This window comes from Pristis pectinata, chromosome 1, assembly GCF_009764475.1.
Source record: "Pristis pectinata isolate sPriPec2 chromosome 1, sPriPec2.1.pri, whole genome shotgun sequence".
Classification (NCBI taxonomy): domain Eukaryota; kingdom Metazoa; phylum Chordata; class Chondrichthyes; order Rhinopristiformes; family Pristidae; genus Pristis; species Pristis pectinata.
The window spans coordinates 20,590,026-20,614,828 of NC_067405.1; the positions used below are offsets into that span (position 1 = coordinate 20,590,026).

General features: G+C 36.5%; 1 protein-coding gene across 1 annotated transcript in view; it reads right to left on the reverse strand.

Moving 5' to 3' along the window:
- The window catches only part of mbd6 (methyl-CpG binding domain protein 6), a 144,880-nt gene that overhangs the window by 28,574 nt on the left and 91,503 nt on the right, over positions 1 to 24,803 (reverse strand). The window contains 5 exon segments of the mRNA XM_052025728.1: positions 1,464 to 1,678; positions 14,596 to 15,588; positions 22,773 to 23,133; positions 23,135 to 23,209; positions 23,211 to 24,803. Coding sequence (XP_051881688.1) covers positions 1,464 to 1,678; positions 14,596 to 15,588; positions 22,773 to 23,133; positions 23,135 to 23,209; positions 23,211 to 24,803 — 3,237 coding nt within the window.

The window sequence follows — 24,803 nt, forward strand, 5'->3', positions numbered from 1 at the left end:
ACCTTGAATGAAGAACCTTAAATCAATAAAAATGAGAAACAGTACTTATCCAAGGGGCAGAGCCTTTTGTTTCTTACTGGTAATTAGCAATGAAACACTAGTATTATTAATAATACTACTAAAAGTAATATGCTACCAACTATGGGTAGCTTGCAGTTGTCCATTAAAAATATCAAGTTTCAGCTACAGAAACCTCTGCAAATGAAATAAAAATTATGCAAAAATCTACTGTTTATCAGGGGCATGTGCAAGGATTTAAATTTGAGGTGTACATGCAAATATCCTTAAGTGTTATGAGGCAAAGTATGCTTGTACATACAGAACCTTATTATGCATTTTTTGGATTGTTATTAGATTTGAGGGGTGTGGGTGAGGGGGATGTCACATCTTAAAAATATGACCCCAAGTAACCACCTCTGAAGACATTATTTGTCTTCAGTTTAGCAATTCAGTAACAAGAGAAAATCTAAAAACTGCAATTGCGGGAAATTTGAAATAAAGACAAAATCTGGGAAAACTAGAATCTCACTCTGACCTCTGTCTGCGGCCTCCTTCATTGTTACAACAAGGCCAGGCACAGGCTTCAGGAACATCACATCATTTTTCCTCAGGGCACATTGCAGCCTGTCAGACTCAATACTGAATTCTCCAACTTCAGATAATATGCACACTTTCTGGTTGTATCAGGCTAGCCATTTGAGATGCCATTCCTCTCTTCCTTTTTTTCCCCATTTGTATGTTCTGGCTAACTGGGCGCATCCTAGTAGGTCAGACCATACAGCATCACTCAGACTTCACAACATTCAAGCAGCCAACATAATCAAAGAACCCACCCACCCCAGACATTCTCTCTTCTCCCCTCGGGCAGAAGATACAAACGGCTGAAAGCACATACCACCAGGCTCAAGGACAGCTTCTATCCCGCTGTTATAAGACTATTGAACTGTTCCCTAGTATGATAAAATGGACTCTTGACCTCACAATCTACCTCGTTATGACCTTGCACCTTATTGTCTACCTGCACTGCACTTTCTCTGTAACTGTTACACTTTATTCTGCATTCTGTTATTGTTTTACCTTGCACTACCTCCATGCACTGTGTAATGAATTAATCTGCATGAATAGTTTGCAAGATAAGTTTTTCACCGCACCTCGGTACATGTGAATAATAAACCGATTCCAATTAGCAACACATTGCACTGTCAAAGGAGCTTAATTGTCCAGTTAATGGCTATTTATTTCAACCTATTACAGACATTGCCTTTGTTCCACCTACTGCCCTCCCCCACCATCTCTGCTACCTAGATAAACTTACTTTCTTAGTTCTGATGAAGGGTCTTTGACCTGAAACATTCACTCTCTTTCCACAGATGGTGCCTGACCTGCCAGCATTTTCTGTTTTCATTTCATCAATTTAGTAATTGGTAGACGCAAGATTAGAAGAGAATGTGCAAGTTACTTACCTGGAAGTTTTGAAAAACACATGCCATGGGGTTTAGAGGGTTGCTTGGGCCCGAAAGTGAAGAGTGACCCTGAAACCCCTGAAGACCCTGAGTCCCTTGCAGACCTTGTAAAAGTTGATGATGAGTCTGAGGAAGCATCTGATTGCTGTTGATCAAGGTCTGGAGATGGCTTAATTGTGGGTTGTTCAAAGTATTGTTGAATGAAGATACGTCACCTGGACATAACAATAAAATACAGAAGTGCATTAGTGGTGCAATCTGCAAGCATCAACTGAACAATTTTGAAACAAATATACAAGTAATCAATTAAAGAAAAATAAATTAGCAAATGAACTCAGTTTTGCAATAATAACAGATAAAAACTTAGAACAATTAAACAGAAAGTGATCTTTTGATACTCTTGTTTGCTGGGAAGCTGGGGTGGCTCATCATATGTCTCAACAGTAAAACAAAACAAAAATCACATTTTGATAAATTCCCCATGTACATAGGATAGCTACCAATAAACGACTTAAATGAGCATTACATCTTTCATGGATTCAAGACATGCAGAACATTTAACAACTAATGAAGTACATGGTATCATTTGGTAATTAAGAACTAAATTTAACCAATTGTTTTTTCATTAAGTTTGCTGGTATCTACCGGCAAGTTAATTCAAGAATGTTAGTTAACTTTTCAATAGGTTTAAAAAAATTAATCTAGTTTTATTTCCTGTGATTACTTTGAAGGGATCCTTTTTCTGGACCTAAACTCAAAAATGGGTATCACTGATTATGTCAATGGAGACACTAAGACATTAAGCAATAATTCCTGGACTACTAGTAGAAATGGACGTAAAAGACAAGGTGTACTCCTCCTAAAGCTCATTTTCAAAATCAGAACATAAATGAAGATCAGGTAACTTCACTGAACATCGTACCCTTCAACACCAGTAATAATCAGATCAACTCATCATTAATCACTTTGCTGTTTGTCTACACAGCCTGAGTCACTAACTGCAAAATATTTGTGTGCAAAAGGCTTTTTGATGTTTGAGAGACATTCATCATTATTTTGGGTTTACAGTGTTATTGAATCAAATTGACTGGTCTCAGGACCAACAACATTCTTAACATAAATTACTGAATGTAAATTTGCAGATTTAGAAATTTATGAATGCAGATCTTGAACACATTACCACTTTTAATCTATGCTTCAGGTGATGTCTAAACTAATAAAATATCTCCTTTGCTTTACTTTCCCATCCATTTTGTAAGGATATGAAATGAGGGAATAAGAACTATTAGCTGCTGGTGCTAATTGAACAACTGTTTCAACTGTACAGCCTGTAAATCAATGCAGAAACTAAACCAGTGGGATAGTTGCATTTGAGTTATGAGGAAAAATAAGTAAAAAAAAAATCAACAAAGTGAAATTAATCAAGGTTGATGAGATCGTGGTTACTGTGATGTGTCGGTTATGATCAAATGTCTCACCACTCCAAAATGTCTTAAAGTCCATCTTTTTCAGAAGTTGTCAAGTCCACCAATAAACACCACTCCACACTACCTTTGCAGGTTGTTTTTCACCTTCATATAAAATTACTTTCTGGCATTCAACCTATATATCCTGCTTCTATGTCAAAGTTTTTGAAATTCAAGGACGTGGCATATCTTAAGGTCAGTTTCACAAAATGTACAAGTGTCCAGAAAACAAGTATCTGAATGTATGCATCTATCAACTTGATATCCACTGCCAAGCACAAGGTCCAAAACTAGACAGAATATTCAAAACCAGACAGAATATTCAAAACCATATTGTACCGAAGTTTCTATATAATCAAAGCTTAAGTTCGCAGTCCTCTGTACACAGACTTCAGAACTTACGAAAACCTTAACAGCTTCCTTTGTAATTCTGTCAGATTATTCTTTTCTTCTCCATTATATTTAATGATTATCCAAATGACTTTTTAATGCCATTGCAGTGTAAACTGGCTTTCTGGGTACTTTCCATAATCTTGATTCACACTGTAATGTTTTGTTCTATTCTTGTTTATACAATGGCTCTAATTTGGCTTCTTAAATGAGCCAGTCCTCAAGCCTTCCTGAATCAGTGCCTGACACAACTCAGAACCTTGCCACATTAAACATCAGTTGTTTATTAAATAATTTAGATCATTTCAAATTGGCATGAACCCCATTCAATTCCTCCAAACTTTACTGTAATATTTGTGTATTATATTGAGAGGACAGATGAGCGTATTGAACAGAAAGGTGCTCCAATAGCTTCCAAATACTTTTGAGAACTCCTGTTACTCTGTTAGCTTACACCAAAAAAATCTTAAATAGACCTACATATCATCGCAAGGGAAATATGAGCTCAAAACTAAAGATTAATAGGAGTGATAAATGACTGCCTTTAAGAGGAAGAGGTGCATAGGCTTTTAAGATGTGTTGAGTTTAGTTAAGAGGCCTAGGGAGTTGAAAAACCACAGAGTTCTGGATAAGGGCAGCATAGATTTGGATGAGTTGGTTTAAAGGAAGTGGAAGATTTGGAGGACAGCCAGTAGAACAGATATTGGTGTTAGATGAAGGTGATAAAAGGTATGGATGAAGGTTTCAGCAGATGGGCAGAGGAGTGAACAGAAGCAATGATGATGGAATGTCAGAAATCCATCTAAAATAGGCCATAGATACTGTGGACAATTTTAAATAGGCCTAAAATAGTGTCTGGGTCCAAAGATATGGATGACTCTTAAACACGTTTCATTGAAGTAAAATATCAGACAAGCACTCTGATAACAAAACAGTGCATGGTTCTAATGTGGTAATGCAGAGATGGTTTGGCACTGGAACAGTACATAGATCAGAATCAGATTTATTATGACTGACATATGTCATGAAATTTGTTTTGTGGCAACAGTACAGTGCAAGACCTAAAAATTACTATGTCACAAAAGTAAATAAATTGTGCAAGAGGGGAATAATGAGGTAGTGTTCATGGACAATTCAGAATGAAGAGGTAGACTAGATTGAGAATAGGTCTTGACAGGCTGAATGTAGGAAGCATGTTTTCCCTGGCTGATGAATCAAGGACCAGACTGAGATAAGGAGAAATATCACTCAGCTTTGGAATTCTCTACACTGGACAGTAGTAGAAGCAAAGTCATTATGTTCATTCTAAACAGAGATTGATCGATTTCTAGGCATGAAGCAAATTGACACATATGGGAACAGTTCAGGAAAATGGTACTGAAGTGGGAGATCATCCACAATCTTAAATCTCAAGAGTTGTTTGGTCTGCTCCTATTTCTTAGTTTCCATATTATATTTAGGGACAGAAAAGAAACTGATGTTAAAGAACTTCCAGCTAGGAGTGGAAATAAAAAATCTACTGACACGGATAAGGTTGGAAAAACATTAGAAAAGGATGATGTTGTCTAATATGTCAAAAGCAGGTCAGAGGCAGAAGGAAGATTTTATGGTAAGGTCATCATTGTTTAAGGTACCAGTTTTGATTTGGTTAAGACTGTTTAAATGCTGTGACCATTGTGGAAACCTGATTAGGGAAGATTTTAATTAAGGAGCTATGGTGAATATAGGCAATGAATGAGAGGTAACAATATTCAAAAATTTGGGAGATGGAGAAGATTGGAGTTTGGATTAGACAGGTATTTTCAAAAAGACAGGTTTCAAAATGTTTTCTTGTTAACAACAGGACTGATGACAACACTTGGGTGCAGGAGATGCATTTTGTAAATGAGGTGAGCTTTGAGAGCACTTGAAGGGAAAAACAAGAGTCCAGAGTGAAGGTAGAAGGGAAAAGGCTGGGTATAAATCTTAGTTTTCCCAGATAATCCTGGAATGCCGGCAAGTTATGCAGAGAAGGTGCCCCAATATGATTGAATCAGATCTTATGCTGTGCTCCAGACACGCTCATGACTGAACCACTTGAACCAGAGTGAGCAAAGATGAGGACTATATTCTGGGGATTAACCAGAATAAGAGAGAATATGTTTGGCTGAGAATAAGGAACTCAGTTATGGGTGAAGGCATAGACAAGGAAATTGATCACTGCAATATCATAGTCAATGAATACTAAAAGGCTAGTATCTAGTTGGAAGAGTTAAACGACAAAAGATAAAATGTATGATACAAGGAACCAAGTCAATTCACTAGACTCTCTTCTGATATATCATATATATTTCCTGATAACATTCTGGAAATCAAAGTAAACAGCCATTTCTGGATTTCATGCACCCTCTTAAGTAATCTTATCAAAATATTCACTAAAATGAGTGGATCATGAACTTCTACACATTGGGTATCTTCAACTGACTGCAGCACCCTGCAAGTATTAGTTGTTGTGACATACATTTTAACATCTCCTCCAAAAATTAATCTAACTTCATTATTCTGCAGCTGTCAAGGTTCAATTTCCACCACTAACCACCCTCCCTGCTCTAAAACCACCCACACCCAACTCCAATTACTGTTTAAGTATCAGGATCACATGAGCTGTTCTGGTCTTTAGGAACTATGAAAGACAGCAGTGAGCTATTGAAAATATCAATCCATCTCACAAATGACTTCATTCTTCCATCTCTTTATGTACTCTGGGATAACCTGATTCAAATCCAGTGTCTTTAAAATCTTAAATCCATTTAATTTGGCAGAGATCAACCTGCAATGTAAAATTTGTTATATTTATGTTTGAAATTAATATGGCATAATTAAACTCCAGGTTGTTGGTACATACAACATTTGAGTATGTTACTGTTTGCAAGAAACAGTCAAAAAGGTGAAAGACATTGGCAAATACAACAGCTGTTAAAGATAGAATTTTTTTTTATTTAACATTTTAAATATTATAAATTATCTTGTAAGGACACAGAAGGAAGCGGGGAGAGCAATCCCATTAGTCCTGTTCTTTTATTTCCCTGCACTTATTCTCTCATACATGCCCAGCAACAACCCTGATTCTTTTTGTCAAGAAGGGGATAATTTACTGTAGGCAGTTAACCTACCAGTACATCCTTAATATCTTGGAGGAAATCCACATAGTCACAGAGAGAAGTGCAATCTGCACACAAACTGGATCCAAGGTCAGGACTGTACCTGGGCCCCTGGAGTGGTGAGGCAGCAATACTAATTGCTGTTATTGTTCTCCTTTATGGCACTTAACACGTATTTTTCTTTATAAGTATGTTGAATGTAACTGGAGTGTCTATTGCAGTTCGTGGGTTTGTAAAAAGGTGGAATGATTTCGCAGCATCTGAATCTTCAAACTTTTGAACAGAAATCTTGAGGGTCATATTTATTCTGGACCATTAACCAAATTGTTCAACATAGTATCAATGCAAATACACGGAATATGTGGTGTATTGTAGATAATTTGAAGACAATACATAGGTGTTTGTAATTGAGCTGTAGCAATCAGATAAGCAAACAATAAGAGCGCAAATCACTAAAGACCAGCAGTGGTATTTTGTAAGAATGGCTCTTCCAAAAGTCGATCATAAATGAATAATATGGCACCTAATTCTTCAGTTGGTGCTTAGCTGTTCCAAAGTTTGATTTATAGTCTAGCTGAATTCAACTGGAATAGAGTTGGGAAAATGCAAAAGCTTAAATATTGGAGGCTAGTGAGGAATAAAATGACAGATTTTAGAAAGCATAAATTTGAGATGATTAAAAAAATTAGCTTCTAATACAATTTCCTCGTATGAATGCTCAGCAGGCCTGTTGATATTAACTAGGTTACACAAATGTCTAACATTTTGTAAAATTTATTCTTACAGAATTCCACATTTACATGTGCAATTAATGCTCAACTAATTTCTGTCATTTTCCTTTTAATACTTCTGGATGTAGATTATCCATATCAATTACCCTTCACTTCAATAGCTTCAAATATTTTTCAGTAGTTTGTTAATTTCACACGATCCAACTCAACATCTTGAAATCTGTTTTTTTGAGTCATGTAACTTTTCTTCCTCCTCCTCCTGTCAAAAGTCAGTAAATTAGTTTTGGATGCCACATTTTTTTGTTCCAGGTTGCCCATTTTTTGCCCAGGTTGCTTATGTTCGGAGTCATTTGATGAGATCTTTAGCCTCAGTATATCTGTACCTCAGTATACCTTCAAGAGAGAATTTTTTTTCAGGTGAACTGCTGCTTTTTTAAAAAAAAATAAATATCCTCCTTCCCTGAAAAAAATTCTCTCTTGAAGGTATACTGAGGTACAGATATACTGAGGCTAAAGATCTCATCAAATGACTCCGAACCTAAGCATTTCTTCCACGTACTTCTTAGCATAATATAGATGGTGCATTTATTCACTCATTTAAGGGAATATAATTTTGGGAACATCTTAGTTTATCTAACCTTAGCAATAACTTGCATTTACACAATGCTTGAATTTAATTAAAAATGCTTCATAAGAGCATTATCAAAACAATTTGATAGAGCTACACAAGGATATAAAAGCACAGAAGACCAGAAATTTGGATGAGGACTTTGGTTTCAACAGCATCTTAGAGAAGGAAAAACATTAGAAAAGCAGAGAGTAGGGACTGAATTCCAGTATTTAGGGTCTTAGCAGCTGAAGGTTATGCTCACCAGTGGTGGAACATCTAAAATCAGAGACATGCAAAAAAAGGCCAAAATGTGGAGGAGTGTGGATATCTCCGAATCATGCAAGATTTGAGAAGGGGGTGGAAAAGCCCTGGACTTGATTTTAAAATTCTCATTGTTTTCAGTGAGGCATTGCTCAACAGGAAGCCATGTTCAACACAAGCTTATGGGAGGTAGTCAGCCGATTCTCTTTGGCTGCAAGCACAAGATCACAAAACTAGAAGACTGCCAATTCCTAGAGTATTAAAAGGGGAGAAAGGAAGAGACTGAACAGTTATATGCCACAATAATTGTCTTCATATTGATGGAAGGCAAATCATTGGAAAATTCTCAAGGACAATGCAAAATCATTTAATACCATACAGGTTCCCCAAAAATAGTCAGTGAGAATTTTTTTTGTGTCATTGATAGGATGGGATTGATAACATGGATAGTAGGAGTGTAGGATTATTATAAGTAGAGTCAGAGCACAGAAACAGGCCCTTCGGCCCAACTGGTTTTTGCTGACCAAGATTCCCATCCAAGCTGGTCCCATTTGCCTGTTAGGCCCATCCTCCTCTAAACCTTTCCAAGTGTCTTTTAAATGTTGTTAATGTACTTGCCTCAACCACTTCCTCTGGCAGCTCATTCCATTTGCAGACCACCTTCTGGGTGAAAAAGTTGCGCCTCAGGTTCCTATGAAATCTCTCCCCTCACCCTAAACCCATATACTCTAGTTCTTGATTAAATGGGAGCCTGATGGTCAGGATGGGCTTGGTGGGTGCATTCGATGCATTCTATGGAGGTGAGATTCCAGTCGTCAATGCCAAACCCCTGCTAATCGGTGATTTGCACACAAGTTTGCACATGATACCAAAATTTGCAGCACAATCAATGGATTGGTTAGGTGTGGAAAATGGAATTCAGTCCAACCAAGTGTGAGATTATGAAAATTTGGGGTGGGCAAACAAAGTGAGGGGGGAATCACACAAAAATTGTTTTTTTTTAAGCCAGAGGGCTGAAGAGACTCAGCTGCTAAGTACATTCAAGAAATGGATCACTAGATTTTTTGATATTAAGGGAATTAAGAAATACAAGGAGCACAAGGAAGTCACACTTGAGATAAAAGATCAGGCATGATCTTATTGAATGGCAGGCATGGGAGTTTGAATAATCAAACTATACTTCTATTTCTTATGTTTTTTTTATGATAGGATAATGAACAATATAGAGGGACAGAAAGATCTTGAGAGCTTATATCCAGAGAATGCAATAGTATGAGCAAGGGTGCAGAAGAGATTAATGAGGTTGTTACCAAACAGGGAGAACTAGTCATAAGGAGAGCGTGATTGGGCTAGGGTTCTTTTCTTTAGGAGGCTGAGGAGAGATTGAATTAAGGTATATAAAATTATAAAAGGCCTACAGTGGGTTGACAGGAAGGACTCTTCTCTTATCTGAGGGTCAATGATTAGAATTTAAGAAAAGGGGCAAAAGAATTACAAGGGAGCTGCAAAAAAAATTATTTCCCTTAAATAGTGGTGGTGATATAGAACATACTGCCCAAAAAGGTTAAACTAGAAATTCTCAACACATTTGAAGAGCACCCAAGTGAACACATGCAGTGTCATAACCTGCAAAGATTACCCAACACAAGATGGGGATGTAGAAAAGTCATGGATATGATTAGCTGTAGGGTCTCTCCATTGCCTCAAATTTCTATTAATCATAAAGAATGATTTGAAAAGGTCATGAAGCAATTTCAGCAGGTTGGACTGGATGGAGTTGGGCAATATTACAAAAATAGATAGGATATTACCCTCCATATTCCCAGTTCTTAGTACTTCATTAACCTCACATCTGATTGTACTGCGAGATTCTCATTTCTCTAACATTAGACAGTACTGTTGCCAAGTGAAGCTGCATTTTTTTTCTTTGTTGCTGCAATTATAGGTTTTGGATGCATACTTCAGAAATTAGGCTGAGATTGCTTAAACTCATCTCATGTAACTCATTTTATCCAAATATACCATTCAGCTGGCTTGAGTCAAAAAAATCACACTCATTAGTAAACTATTGCATCTAGCTGCAAATAAAATTGGTGTACAAGGATTGCTCTATTTATTTCTAAATTTCAGAAAAAAAGCCAAAGAAACTTACAGTTTTGCCTTCAGTAGAAAAACAGAACATCTGGTTTTATTATTCAGCAATGAATTCAATTATATACACTGCAATCTTCTTACTGATATTTGCTAGCACAAGTTCACCTTTCCTTTTTTCTTCCGAGACCATTGCTCCCCCACACTCCTCCATCTTGTTCCATCATACTTTCAAAGGTTCCATCTTCTTCCAAAGTTAAAATCGAGACTCCTGCTAGCATCTTTTACTCCAAGAGAAAATGCTGTAAATATTCAGCAGGTCAGGCTACATCTACTGAATGAAAAGCAGAGCTAACTATCAGGTCATTCTTTCATCAGAACACCATGGGACATGAAGGGTCTTCAACTTGAAATGTTAACTGTTTCTCTTTCCACAGATGCTGCCTGATCTGTTGAATGCTTCCTTCATTTTCCATTTTTATTCCAGATTTTCGGTATCAGCATTTTTTTGATCTTCTTTTCCTCTAACACTTTCCATGCACCAAAAATCCAGAACTGCAAATCTCATATAATCTACACACTTAAAAACAAAAGATAGCATTGGATGACCAATTAATATACCTCTTGTCTGTTTATTTTCACCCCTCCCTCAGGCTTCTTAAAATACAAGAGGAAGTCAAACTCAAATAGATAAAGCATTTTCAATGCACGAATTGATTTACACTACTTTCGCAATGGTAATACAACTGGTGCCAACCCAATGGTTTGATGTGAAATAATTGATGCAAAACATTTCTAGTTTTGCTACAATGAACTCTACAATGCTACAGCAAAGCTAGTGTGAAATGTACATAGATAATGCCATGGACTTAGCAATAAAACAATAACTTGCATTTATATTGTGCCTTTACGATAGAATAATTGTCCCATGGTGTTTCAGACATGCAATATAAAAAGCAAACATATCATGATTAAAAAAAATGGATAAAGGGACATCACCACACAAGGTATTAAAGGACAATGGGAGTTAGACAGCAGAGGGATGTTATTGAAAGAATTCCAGACCATGTTCAGACTCTTGCAAGGTTGAAGGTAGGGCAGCCAATGGAGGGCAAAGGGTGGGCGTAGGTTTGAAGAGTTGAGGTGGTGCAGAGTTGTTGCATGAGTAAGAAAAATTACACAAATAGGGGCAGAAATTAAGTGATTCAAATAACACAATGAAAACACCAGTGAATTAATCAGCTAGTGGAAGGACAATGGATAGTCAGGACAGTACATAAAATGGGACTTGGTTCGTTCAACATTCTGCTGCTCAAGTTTACATAGTAAAAACATTAGGAATCCTCAATGAGATCATGGCAGATGCTCTATTTCAAATGCACTTTCATGTTCAATCCACACATTGCTTGATTCTGTTGGCATCTAAAGCTCCCAATCTTAGACTTCAATATACTCACTGAGCACCCATAACCCAGGGGTCAAAAATTACAGGAATTTACTACCCTCTGGAATGACGTACCCCTTCCTCTATATTTCTGTTCCCTAATTCTGGATTAGTCAGAGAAAGCAGCTTCTCAAATCGTATGTACTTCAGTGACTGAATTGAATAGTATAGGTTTATCCTACTCGATATCTCCTCATTGGATAACTCTTGGGAAACAATATGGTGAATATATTCTGTACCACCTCCAGAACAAATGTTTTCTCAGATATGGAGCCAAAACTGCTTACTGTACTCAAGTGCAATCTCAAAAATGCTCTGTAAAAACAAAAAGCTGTTCCTTGTTTGCATATTCCAACATTATTGAGAAGTCCAGAAGTAACAAGCAGCATGGATAAAAGTTACATTGAAACATAGGTTATGGGCCAAGTGCTTGTTATTAGCAAGATGAGATAAACCATCTTATTGCTGGAAACAATTTGGGATGAGAAACTCAGCAGAACTACTGTATGCAATATTCATAGAATTACTGTATATTAAAACCAACAATAAAGCTTCGTCAAATAAAATTTGACTAAGGCAAAGGACATTACTGTGCCAGACTGGGGAATTCTGTTTTGTTCAAATTGGTTTGCTACATTGATGCACAACTAGATTTTTCATGGAAAGTAAATGGTTTTTCATTGCCTAATTCAAACTATTACAGCTCCAATTCAGTAAGTTCTAATTGGTTAAGGAACACATTTCCAAGTTTGAAAAGCAAAGCTGCAGCTAACAAAAAACAGATTCATAAACAGTCTAAGTGCCATGGATGGTTCACTGTTTAGATTTTATGTAAATTATTTTTACTGCTGTGGAATAACTAATATTCACAGGCTCCTGGCTAGCTGGAGTAATGGCAGAACACATTGATTTAAAAAAAGTATTAGGCTGGCAGCAAAACAGAGCGCATAACCACACAATTTTAAAATGGTAGTCAATGAGAAGATATCAGTGCATTTTGCCAGGAAAGCAAAATTGGAGGCAATATGAATGTGGATGAAAGTTGTAATCAACTGAATTGACCAAGATCCTCTAATCAATAAATGCTGCAAATGGAAGAGGGTTTTTGTTTTAAAAGGGAGAAAATGGATTAAGATATAGGCTTGAGAACAAGCAGGTACCCAATTGTGTTCCACCGAGACTTTTGATGCAATACTATCATGTTTTGTTAAATTAAAAGGTAGTACTATAAATCCCTTTTACTTGTACAAGAACTCTTACTAAGTTATTTGGAAAGTGCATCAAGAGAGTCAAAAAAAATTTGGATCATAAAAACCAAGTTATTCAGCACTCTTTGAAAGATAATGTACTCTCAAATTTGAGAGTGTTGTCAGTTGTGCATCATTTCAAAAACTCAACTATATTTCAGTTTCATTAATTGCAGACACAAGGGCAGCTGTTAGAAAGGTTTTCTTTCACCAAATTCCAAGCAAAAACCTTACTTGAAATATAAAAGCTATAAAATAGTTGAAGACTCAATCTATCATTCATGGCAATTCATTTAAAAGCAGATGCATATTAGTATAGACCAGAAATAAACTGAATTTCTTGAAAATACTTCTTCCTCTGTTCTTTATCTTGGCTCATAATTTTGTGTTAAAGTAACAGTGAGGCTCATCATTCTTCATGTGCAAATACTACAGCAACTCAAGTGAAGGGCAATGTGTGGTAAATATGGAGATGCAATGCTGCTGGTTAAGATACCATATACTGTTAATAACGTTGTGAAAATGGCATCTTCTTGTTTGGCTCACCATTGATCTGCATTGAGTAACACAAGTTATGGTCTATGTCACAAATTTATAGCTAATCTGAAAAAGCAGCAAGGAATCTGTTCTGTAACCACAAGGTTCAGGCATATTTAATTAAATCCAGAATAGTTATCAGATTATCTTAATGATCTCATTGTTAAATTCTCCCAATGAATACCAAATGTCACAAATGTGGAGTTGCATTTCTTAAGGTTTTAATCATTATTGCACATTTTAAAAATATGAAATTTAGTATTAACTTCTGCTTCTTTTCACACTCTTAATTCAGTCTCTTTCTTTCTTTATTCTTTTATCCTTATTGTCACATTGAAGTCATTCTAATTTCTACTCATCAGTCCTTGTGCTGGTCATTTCACAACCGTTCATTCTAACTGGCTAAGGAAATGCAGCTGCTATTCCAGTTCACTCAAGTCCCAGATACCCCATTTTATTCGCTGCAATTTCCTGCTTTCAAATCAGTAATTGATAATACAAAATATCTGTTGAAATTAAACAGATTAAATAACGCCAGCTCTCATTCATACAGCAGACAGTGGTTCATCATATTTCCACCAGACTATCGCGAACCAAAAAGTATTTTTATTTTATATTTCATGTTACTAAATATGATGCACACCACCTTCATGGGTCAATCCAGGAGATTCAGTTTTTTTACTGAAATAAGTCTTAGTTCTACATAGTACTCACTAATAAATTCACCCCAAAATAAAGTTGCTGGGAACTCTGCATATAAATGTGGAGATGGCAATAGAAGTACCTGAAATATAAGTAAATAAAGTTTCCCAAAACAAATACACTTTACATACATTTCTCAGTGTACCAGGTATCTGAATTTTCCTGATCAAAACATTTTTCCATCGCCCAAGTATTTTCTTATTTAAAATTAGGAGCAAAATTTACATTGCAGTAATATTCATTGCAGTCAATTACACATGTAAAATAATATTCAAAATACCAATTGATTTTGTGAATTTGAAATATTAATAAATGGAGTATCTCATCATTAATACATTTCAATATGTAGCAGGTGAAGAGGAATTTTTCTGATCAATACATTTCCTCCAATACCCTCAATAATTACCCCCCCCCCAGGAATATTTTAAATAGGGAGCAAAATTTACGTTGCAGAAATGTCTGTTGCATTTACACAAGTAAAATGTACTAATCACTTGGCAATTCAAAACTTACCAAGAAGGTTGGCTCCTAGCAAAGGGAGGTGTGGTAGCAAAGAGTTGTTCAATTTTGTAGGTCCTGTTGCATGCCCAGCAGCTGAAATAGGTAGCAGCGATTCTGCCATTGACATAACTGCTGTCCCACCAAGAGTAGAGACAGCAAGTGCTGCTACCGATGTGGTAGTAGTAGTGGTTGCCTGGGATGAGGTTGCTATGGAAACCTCAGAATGATTAGTACCATGGTCCAAAGGAGAGTGCAGAACACTTCTCAACAGATGGGGATTCAGGGCCATTAGTCCCGGGGCTGCTGTGACAGCTGGGAGGAGGAGAGGGTTTGTAGTAGTGTCATTGCTTGAAAGGCTTGGTAAAGGGTTCCCCAGAGGGTTTGTCAAAAGGGTTTCTGGTCTGTTACTAACTAATTGATTGCTATGCAAATGATCTGGCAAGGGTTGGATCTGTGTCACTGAAGGTGAAGGGTGGTTTTGTTGCTGTAATAAATCTGGGAGAGTCAAGTTAAATGATGTAAGGGGTAGCATTGTAGTCTGTGTCTGGTTTTGAAACAACGTTGCCAAAAGTTGAACAGGTTGCAAAGTCTGTCCAGCCAAATCACCAGGAAGCAAAGTCAAAGCTGCATTTAAATTTGGGTTCAGAATTCCCAAAGGATTAACAGAGACTTCTCCTTTGCCATCTCCTGATGTAGGTAACATGTTCAGCATATTCTGGTTCAGGAGCTGTTGCTGGTTCATTGCTAAAGGAATGGACAGAGAGCCAAGGAGATTTGGGTTCACAGGGTGGGTATGATTGCTACTCGTAGGGACAGCATGTCCAAACTGAAAAGCCTGGTTCTGACCAATGACGGGAAGTGTGGCCCCCATGGGGATCTGACTATGTAATGCATTTCCAGCTGCTGTTGTAACTATAACTCCATCTTGCAGAACGGATGTTGTCTTGGTAATGGCAAGTTGGTTGGTGCCAGCAATGGCCATGGATGCTGACTGGCCAGAACTACCTGAAACCCACAGACAGGTTAAAGATGAGTAAAATATCTCAATTCTTTGTTTTACCATTTACAATGAATGCAGTTCACATATTGACTTTTACATTAACAATTCAACACGGGAACCAACATTGCAGAAAGATTAATTACTGGAAGGTTTGATTATCCAGTTTCCAAATGATTCCAAAGAGAGGACTGTCACATTGGCCGGCTCTTCATTTCGTCTGTTACAACTTGGGTATATTAAATCCATTCTTAAAACATCATAAACAAAATATTTAAATCTAACATAAGCTGTAAAACTATTAAATATTACGCTGAAAAAATACTCTCTCATAACAAAAGTAGGAAGCTATATCATGAGGCAATACAAGAGACATTTGAATTCAAATCAAAAGTAATGCTCAAAGCAGAAAGATTAATAGTGACTAAATTAGAACTTATGGAACCAAAACACGTTGTTTAAATGAAAATAGGTTGCAAAGTACATTTAGGATAAATTGAGTGTGAAAAATTTTGAAAGCACCTCTAATTTTTTTTTGTGTGGTCAATACTTCAAATTGGCTTTAAATGATCTTTTTTGAACTTCAGACAATTTAAATTCTTAAACCTTTCGTTATTGCTGTCAATCTGTCCAAGGCACACAAGAAATAAGTCATTCCTGAAATTTGTATCTGAAGATAAAAATGAAATTAAAGTAACTGATATTCTGAGCTGCCTTTGGAAACCTGTGAACTACAATGGGTAAATGTCAGTGCATAATACAAGCATTTTTGTGCCAATATTCAAATGGAACAGAAGATGGATTTGCCCAAATCAATACTCATCAGTCAAAATCAGAAACAACTGAAGTTTAGGCATCATATCAAATGTTTGCATTTAATATAATGAGGGTGGCCACTGGACTGATTTCTTTTTCCTTGATTTCTTGAGGGCATCTGTTAAGGTGCTACACAGGAAAATTAAATATTTACTTGTATTTATATATATTAAAAGTAGCAAGGGAAACAGGGATTAGATGATGTTTAAAGAACAAAGCAGCTTAGAAGTGATTAGTAAATGCTTTTCCCACCTGGAATGGATACAAAATATCATATTTAGCTGGGACCTTTGTCCTTCTCAATACATACAAGTAATTAAATTTTGGTATGTTGCAACTTCAAAATTTCTACAGACAAGCAGTTGCAGATAGCTGGAAAGACTGATTAATCTTTATATGCAGATAGACATCAAATCAAATTTAATGCTGAGAAAGATAATACATGGGGGGGAAGAAAAATATGACGACATAGACTATATGATTAAAAAAGAGGAATAAAAATTAAAGTTGAGGGGACGTTATTAAATATGAATAAAACATCATGTTGGCCTAGATTTTTATAAACAGCTTGGAATACAAAGTACTGAACAAATACAAATCATCTGTTAAACTTGTCAGAAAATTGTGCCTATTCTGGATATCTCACTTTCAAAGGTTATAGACATGGGCAGGTTTACAGAAAGGCTGAGAGAGGAAGGGAAGATTAGAAAAACTTGAAGTCAAGAGAATTTGATGATTTGAGAAAAAGATGTGAGGATTTGTTAAGAAGAATCAGAAAAGATGTATTGCTAGTTAAGAGAGTTAAGTTGTGAACTAGATCATCAAGGATGAAATTAACATTTAAAGAGGCAGAATATACTATGATGGAAGTGAAATCACAATAGCTTTTACTAAAAAAGAATACTTTCATGTGAAACATTAAAGGGCAAGAGCAGGGTAAGAGAATAACTGTAAAGGTCTCTCGGAGACCTGGAATATGTGCGGTTAGCCCAAATACCTCCTCTTGTGCTGCAAAATTTTGTAATTCCATGATAATCCTAAAATGAATGCACAAGATATACTGTAGGTCCTTGTTACAACATTCTTCAGTTTATCGCACAGTCTTGTTTGTAAAATCAATTCATGGGGAAGATTTAAGACCAAATTAGATTAATTCATGAGCCAGATGTACTTCCTTCACAATACAGCCTGGCAGGTAACTTCTTTCAGTCTCTAATTTCCTGGTTCAGCAAGGATCAATATTAAAAAAGAAGCATGATTAAATACTGAAAGGTCCAGAGTTAGGATATGGCATCATACCACTGCAACTTGATTCCAATGTATTTCATGGAGCAGGGGGATAAAGGGGAAGTAGAACCATTCAACACAAGATATTTATGAAACAATATTCTCATTTTGCTTTTAGCCAATAGATACTTTGTCCAAGTACTGCCACCAGTTACAAATTATATATCTTTCTAGTTGCATATTCATAATAGATTAATAATCTGAGGCAATTATAAAATTAGGAATTGAGAATGACATAAACTGGTAAAGTGTCCTGGGCAATGTCTAATATGTTTAGCAAGTCACAACATTCATTTTCCCAACTATGAATCACCTTGGGACATTTTTTGTGATGAAGGCACCATAAAAATGCAAGTTGTTATCAAACATAAATAGCAAATTTTGTATATTAAAACACAAAACACAACACTGACACTAGGATCCCAAGTGGTTCAATTATCAGCTTGTACAACATCAACACTGCTTGAATCAGTTGCATTAAATACATCTCTATGTAGTTTATCAAATATTGTAGAATCAGAACAACAAACCTAGGCAGATCTCCACATCAAACTAGCCAGATCTAAAGAGTTTATTGGCAAAACAGTATCACCAAAGGCTCCAAAATAACAGATCAATAACATTTTCACATTTCTGAGCTGCTGTCTTCAACCCAAACATTTGCCCGAAATCATTATTTGGATGCTTTGCTACATAAATGCGAATTATTGTTAAAGTCAAGTTTAATCTTGTTTTATGCTACGCAAGATTGTTAAGCACAATTTTACTCAAGATTAAATGGTGTTCATCTGTTATCACTGAAGTGATTGTTAACTTGTAAGTGATATTTGTTGAGGCATACAATCATACATTTTGTTCTTAATTTTGTTTCATCTTGGAGAACATTTTGCATGAAGTGCAAGTAATTCTAGCTCTAACATCGATCGTTCTCAATGGAGAGCACTGACACACAAATACCAAGAAACACTGAAGTGTATTAGCTTGTCTTTTCCTAAAATATGTGGACACAAGCATGCTAAGTATGCGCTGACAAAATTTGCCTGGTTAACAACAACTTTCTTATCTTTAATCACATTCCATTTTTACTATTGCTAGATAAACCAAAGTTGAAAAAACTACATGCATCAAAATTTTAATCAAACAGCATTTGTGCATGGAGGTTTCATAATTTTCTGTCAACAGCTCAATAATATTTTATTAAAATATTTGAACAAAGATGTCAATTTAGTAACTAAATGAGCATCAGCGTGGAAATTTCACAATCATGAGCCAGTGAGTGCATAATAAACCTAAATAAATTCATTATATAAAGTAGCTATAGTGTACATATTCATCGCACGTCATCCACAGTAAACAACAATCTTGAATATACTTAAGGATTAGAATTCAGAATTGTAGTGATTAATTTGACAAATCATAAGTGAAAAACTAGTTAATTTTGCTTCACAGATGTATTTTATGTATAACATTTTTCTAAATGTACAAATATGTCAACTATACAAAATAAAACAAGTTGCATATAAAAATAAAATATATACACATACATACTTTATTATAATCTTATTCTTTTCAGTTTCCCCAATGTGTACATACTACAACTAATCCTACGATATTTCCTACGGTCATTATATTATGCAATAGGAATGGAACCAGAAAACATTAAGGTAACAAGTGAAGCACACACTTTCCTAGATGTTGTCCAGTGATACAAAATGAAAAAGCATTACACAGAAGTGGAAATGCATCCAAAATCAAGTTACCTGCTTTACTATGGAACAAATGAAGAATAAGAGGATTAAATTAAATATCTTGAATGTGGAGCCAGAAAATGCATGTGAGAGAGGCTGAATTTTAAATGACTATGTTTAAATTTTGAGTGTTCATGGGACTGAGTAAATGGCGCCTCAGTCCCATGGGACTCAGTTTAGAATATTTCTAAAGCTGTGGAACTTTCATGATTTGAACACGAATATTTGCACTTGTGCTTTGCACATTTTTAGTTTATTTTGCACCATATTCAATTCACCATTCTTGAATCTAGGAAGTAGTGAATATATCAGTTTGATTAAGCCATCCATGTGCTAATAAATGACTTGTGCTATCACAACTTTGACAGTGTTTAATTTATGGAAGTGGTTTATATTGCACCTTGCTTGCACCAAAACGATTTCAAACCATTTGCAACATCAACACATAACAGATTATTATTGTTTACTGGAAGGAGAATTATATGCTAGAGAGATTATAACATGTTATATAGGGCATCGGTGAAACCATATCTGGAGTATCATGCACAGTCTTGGTCTCCCTATTTAAGGAACGAGGTTAAAATAATGGTAGTAGTTCAATGTAGAACCTGGAATTGGTGAGTTATCTTATGAGGAAAGGTTAGACAGGCTCAGTTTTTATCTACTGGAGTTTAAGAGAGTGAAAGGGGGCTTGATTGAAACTTTTAAGTTCTTGAGTTTTGACAGTGGACGTGGAAAGGGTAGTTTCCTCTTGTGGATGAAGTTAGAATGGGGGGGGGGGTTCATTATTTATAAAATAATACGAGGTCACCCATTTTAGGCAGAAGAATTTTGTTTTCTTTCATAAAGTTGTTAGTCTTTGGAACTTCTTCTCCAAGGTGGTAGAAACAGGATTCAGGAATAATTTTTAAAGGTAGAGGTAGACAGATTCTTACTAAGGGGGTAAAAGGTTACTGCTTATAGGCAGGTATGCAGAGTTGATCTTGTTGAATGGTAGCATAGACGAGAGGGTCCATGTGGCCTATTCCTGCTCCTAATTCAGGTGCAACTCATCTGTATGCATTCTTTATAGAATCCTGAACAACCTTTAGTTTATTAAGTTTATGCTAACCTTAAGAAGAAAACATACTAGGACTGCACTTTGGCAGTCTTATGAAAATCATTCTTCAAGCTTCCGCCTCCATATTATAATACAGCACCTGGAGAAAGATGTCAGACAGCAGTATATCACATCTTAATGTATGTCATGCCACACAGCTCACTGCAAAAATCCTACATTTGATGAAGGAGGTGATGTTTGTGTTTGAACTTTTAAATTTTGACTTCGAGTGAGAATAGTCCACATTACATTTCAAATAAGATACGAGGTACCCTTAGTTGACACAAACAAACCACTGGGTTGTGTCTGCCGAAACTCAGCTGTGATTACCATTATATCATTTTGGTTGAGCCATCAACTCCTAGTATGTATTGATGGATACAATAAATAATCCATAATTTTTAGCGAATGTTGTCACCTCTGTGCTTTTGTCTGCTCCCGTGGTTTCATTGGGTCACAAAAACTGCGTCAGATTATGTTCTTCACTGAGATTCAGTCACCATTTTGAACATTTGTGTAAAGGTAAGATGCAAATACTTGCAGAGGAAAATCCTTTCATATTCCTCAAAAGACAGATTTTTAATGTCATTTTATTCCAATTTAAATCTAGGCCCTGGATATGAAATGAAGATGCATGATGGTATCAAAATATGTTCACGATTAACAGAAAATGAAAGTTTCAATTCGAATGCAAAAGCTTCTTAAGAGGTATTGATAATGATACATGCAGCAAGCACATTTTCAACAAGTTAGCTTCAGCAACATTTCCACATTTAGAATTTTTAATATTGCTTGTTCTATATGGAGTACATTTTACTTTGTGCCGTCTCGAATTACTTATTTGGTTTGTGTGATGGGGAAAGGAAAATGGGCCCAATTCCTACAGCACACAAGCATACCTCCTGAAAGGTTGACCAAGGAACAACGTTGTCGTCTGTGGAGATGTCCATGGGATGGACCATCCTGCCCTCCTGACAGAGGATAGCATTGATGAGGGCAAGAAAATTGAGGAAAATGTTGTTACAAGATAAAGTTAACATACACATAGCAAAAGTCAGTAATTATATACAAAGAGAACTCTGCCCTCTGCACCCCCCCCCCCCCACCCCCCCAGTGTATTCTCTACATTTCTTATCATGCAGATGTAATTCAATTAGGAAAACATTAAGTGTAGATTAAGTGTACATTGTTCTCCCCATTTTGACCAGCTTTGTTGTGGCTGCTTTAAGCTGAAAATCTATGCGAAGACATGGAGATTTCTGTCATTTTACTTGATGTTCCTTTCTGCAGAGAAATATAGCCAGTCCGCCTAACACATTCCTCTAACAGTTTGGCTTATTTGAGACAAATGCTGTCACAAAGGTTGTACAACAATACAACAAAATTCTTGATACATAGTCATCCTTCCTAGAATGCATGAAGCCAAATCTGTTAACAATTCAAACTTGTGTTTCATAAAGCCTGGGAGATATTCAGCTTTTGTACAAACTACCAGCATTTGATTTTTTTTTCCAAAATGGGTAGAAAACATGTAAAAATTGCATTTCTTTTCAGTGTGCAATATATTAGTCATGGACCAAAATTAACCAACATGATAATTATTGTTTTTTTAAAAATGGAAGATACTTTGCTAGATATGACTCTAGCTTCAAATGACGTGTGAATAAAAATGGATAAATTAAATTTTAAATTTAAAGGATACCTTCAATCAATAGCTCAATTGAAATACATGCTTGCTTTCAATTTCCTTTCCTACTCAAAAATTCACATTAGCAAAGGGGAAATGATCTTCATGAGGCTTCAAACACATTAAAACTTAGCAAATATTAGCTAAGTTTTTATTCATTGTACACCAAGCATATAGTCACATAAATGAAAACTGAATGTGCATGATTAAAATAAATGAACCAATTAAAGGATCAGCCACATTAGAGCTCTGCACTTGTAATCTTGAAGAAAAACATTTAAAATCATATAGAAATTACTTCCTGCTCAAACTATTTGGTTATATGTATTTGTGTCAGTGAGATGATGCCATACTACAATAAAGTATTTGTAAACTTTTTTGCAATTTACATAACAGCACTTGACAAATATTCAAAGAACTTTATGATATAGAAAACATTACAATCCTTGAGCCAAAAATGAAACTAATGACAAATTATATACCCAGAGTTGAAACTTGTGACAAAATTTGAAAATGTCAAATAAAAAAATTCAATGGATTAGTGTAAAACCATACCTGCGTCAGCACTGGTTTGGCTACAAATGCCACTACTGTTTGGTACCATTACTGTTGAAGAGGCTGCAATTCTTGAATGATGGTTGGAATGCAAACTATTTCCCAAAGTCATTCCAGATTGATGAAGCAGCCCACAATTGCCACCATCATGGGGCTGTCCGACTAACCCAACAAATTGATTGTTTAGGCCCTGACAACTGTGGATTAAATTACTATTTGTATTCTGGCAAGAAATACTTTCCCCTCTCGTTAAATTTTGAGCTGATAGGTTATGAATGGAACCTGAGTTCAGACTGGTATTTGAAAAGTTATGTTGGTTGGATGAACAAGAAATACCTGCAGTGGAACCACCACAACTAGCCACTGCTATTGCCACTGATTTGAGAACTCTGTGAACTCATAGACTGAAGTAACTGGAGACATGTATTAGTTCATAGTCACAGATGAATTCTGTCCTTGTTTCCTTAACGAGTCAATCACAGACTTTGGAACTCCTGAGCTGCTCATCTGAGACTGTTTCAGCATACTCAATACTGTAGGGGTAGCTTGCTTCCGCTTTCTTAAAGGGTCCTTTTGCTGTGCCATTAATTTGTCTCTCAGTGCTGCACGTCCACTTTGACCTTCATTAACTGAAAGCAGCATGTTTGTAGTCGGTGGAAACATGGAATTTAAAGTGCTGTGTCCTTCACTATTGCCACCACTGCCAACTCCACCAGTACTGTTACTACCAGACAGTTTGTTTTGATTAGCTAGCTGTGCTTTGGCTGCTGCTGAAAGTAAACTGCTTGCTGGAAATGAGGCGGCATTATGCTGGTTCAAAATTTGATTTAAGGGCATACCTAGCAAACCTGGCTGACCCTTTTGTTGTTGTACATTTCCAACAGATACAGATGGAAACAAAGGGTTATTTTGAGGATTCAAAACATTGTTCATTCCAACCAACAGTGGATTAGAAACATCTTTGTATTGATGAAGTAGTCCATCAGGCTTGGTAGATGGACTAGATGGCATAGATGGTCTTGGAGAACCCATGGATGACCTTGGCGACCTTGGAGGGACTTTTATTCCACTGCAGCTTGACTGAGGACCTGCAGGTGGCATCATTAAGCTTCCATGATCAGAGGATGTGGATGATGACCGCGACCTTTGTGGTGATGCCTCAATTCTTCCCATTACAGGTCCAATCATATGTACTGGAGAGGTAACTGGAGCAGGAGACACAGATGTGGAAGTTGAATGTTGAACCCGTGGTACATGAGTTCCATGATTTACTGGGCCAGGCTTAACTGTTGGCAATGGTAGATTGCTTGGCAGAGGGACGACAGCAGGAGGCATGTTTACATTCATCATAGGTACCTGAGAGTGCATGGTTGTCTGGAAATTGGATGTATTAATAAGTACTGGATTAGGTTTACTTGGTATAGGGTCAAGGATACCTAATGGATCTTTTTCTGAGGGCAATGGCTTTTTCTGGAGAGCACATGATGTTGGGGGTCCTTGGGGAGGTTTGTGAAACATAATTCGTGGCATATCCATATTCGATGAATAATTACAAGAGGGTTTTTTCATTACTGGACTTTTTGTAGTCATTGTCGGTGAAAGAGGTATAGAAGTCCTACCAGCCATAGCACAGGATGAGTGGGACGAAGAATTCTGTATCAGAACTGTGGGTGGGGAATGGGGAATTCTATTTACGTGAATAGGACTGGAGTTTGGCCCAGCATGAAAGCCTGGATTACTTCTTGTAAACACGTCAGGACTTCCCATTGTATCAGTCCTGGGAGATATGGAACCATCTCCATAGATCTGTGATCCTGATGATGCTGGGCTAGACAGACCACCATGACTTCCACGATATGGAGACTTTTGCCCTTGATCATTGCTACCTAGTCTTTGCCTAGAATAACCATGAAGTTCTTGCTGGGGACTTCCACACAGGTCCTGTTGATAAAGCCGTGCTGCAGCATTTGGACCCCCCATCAATTTAGGCAGAAATGTATTCTTGTAGTCTGGCACTGCAGAATTTGTTAC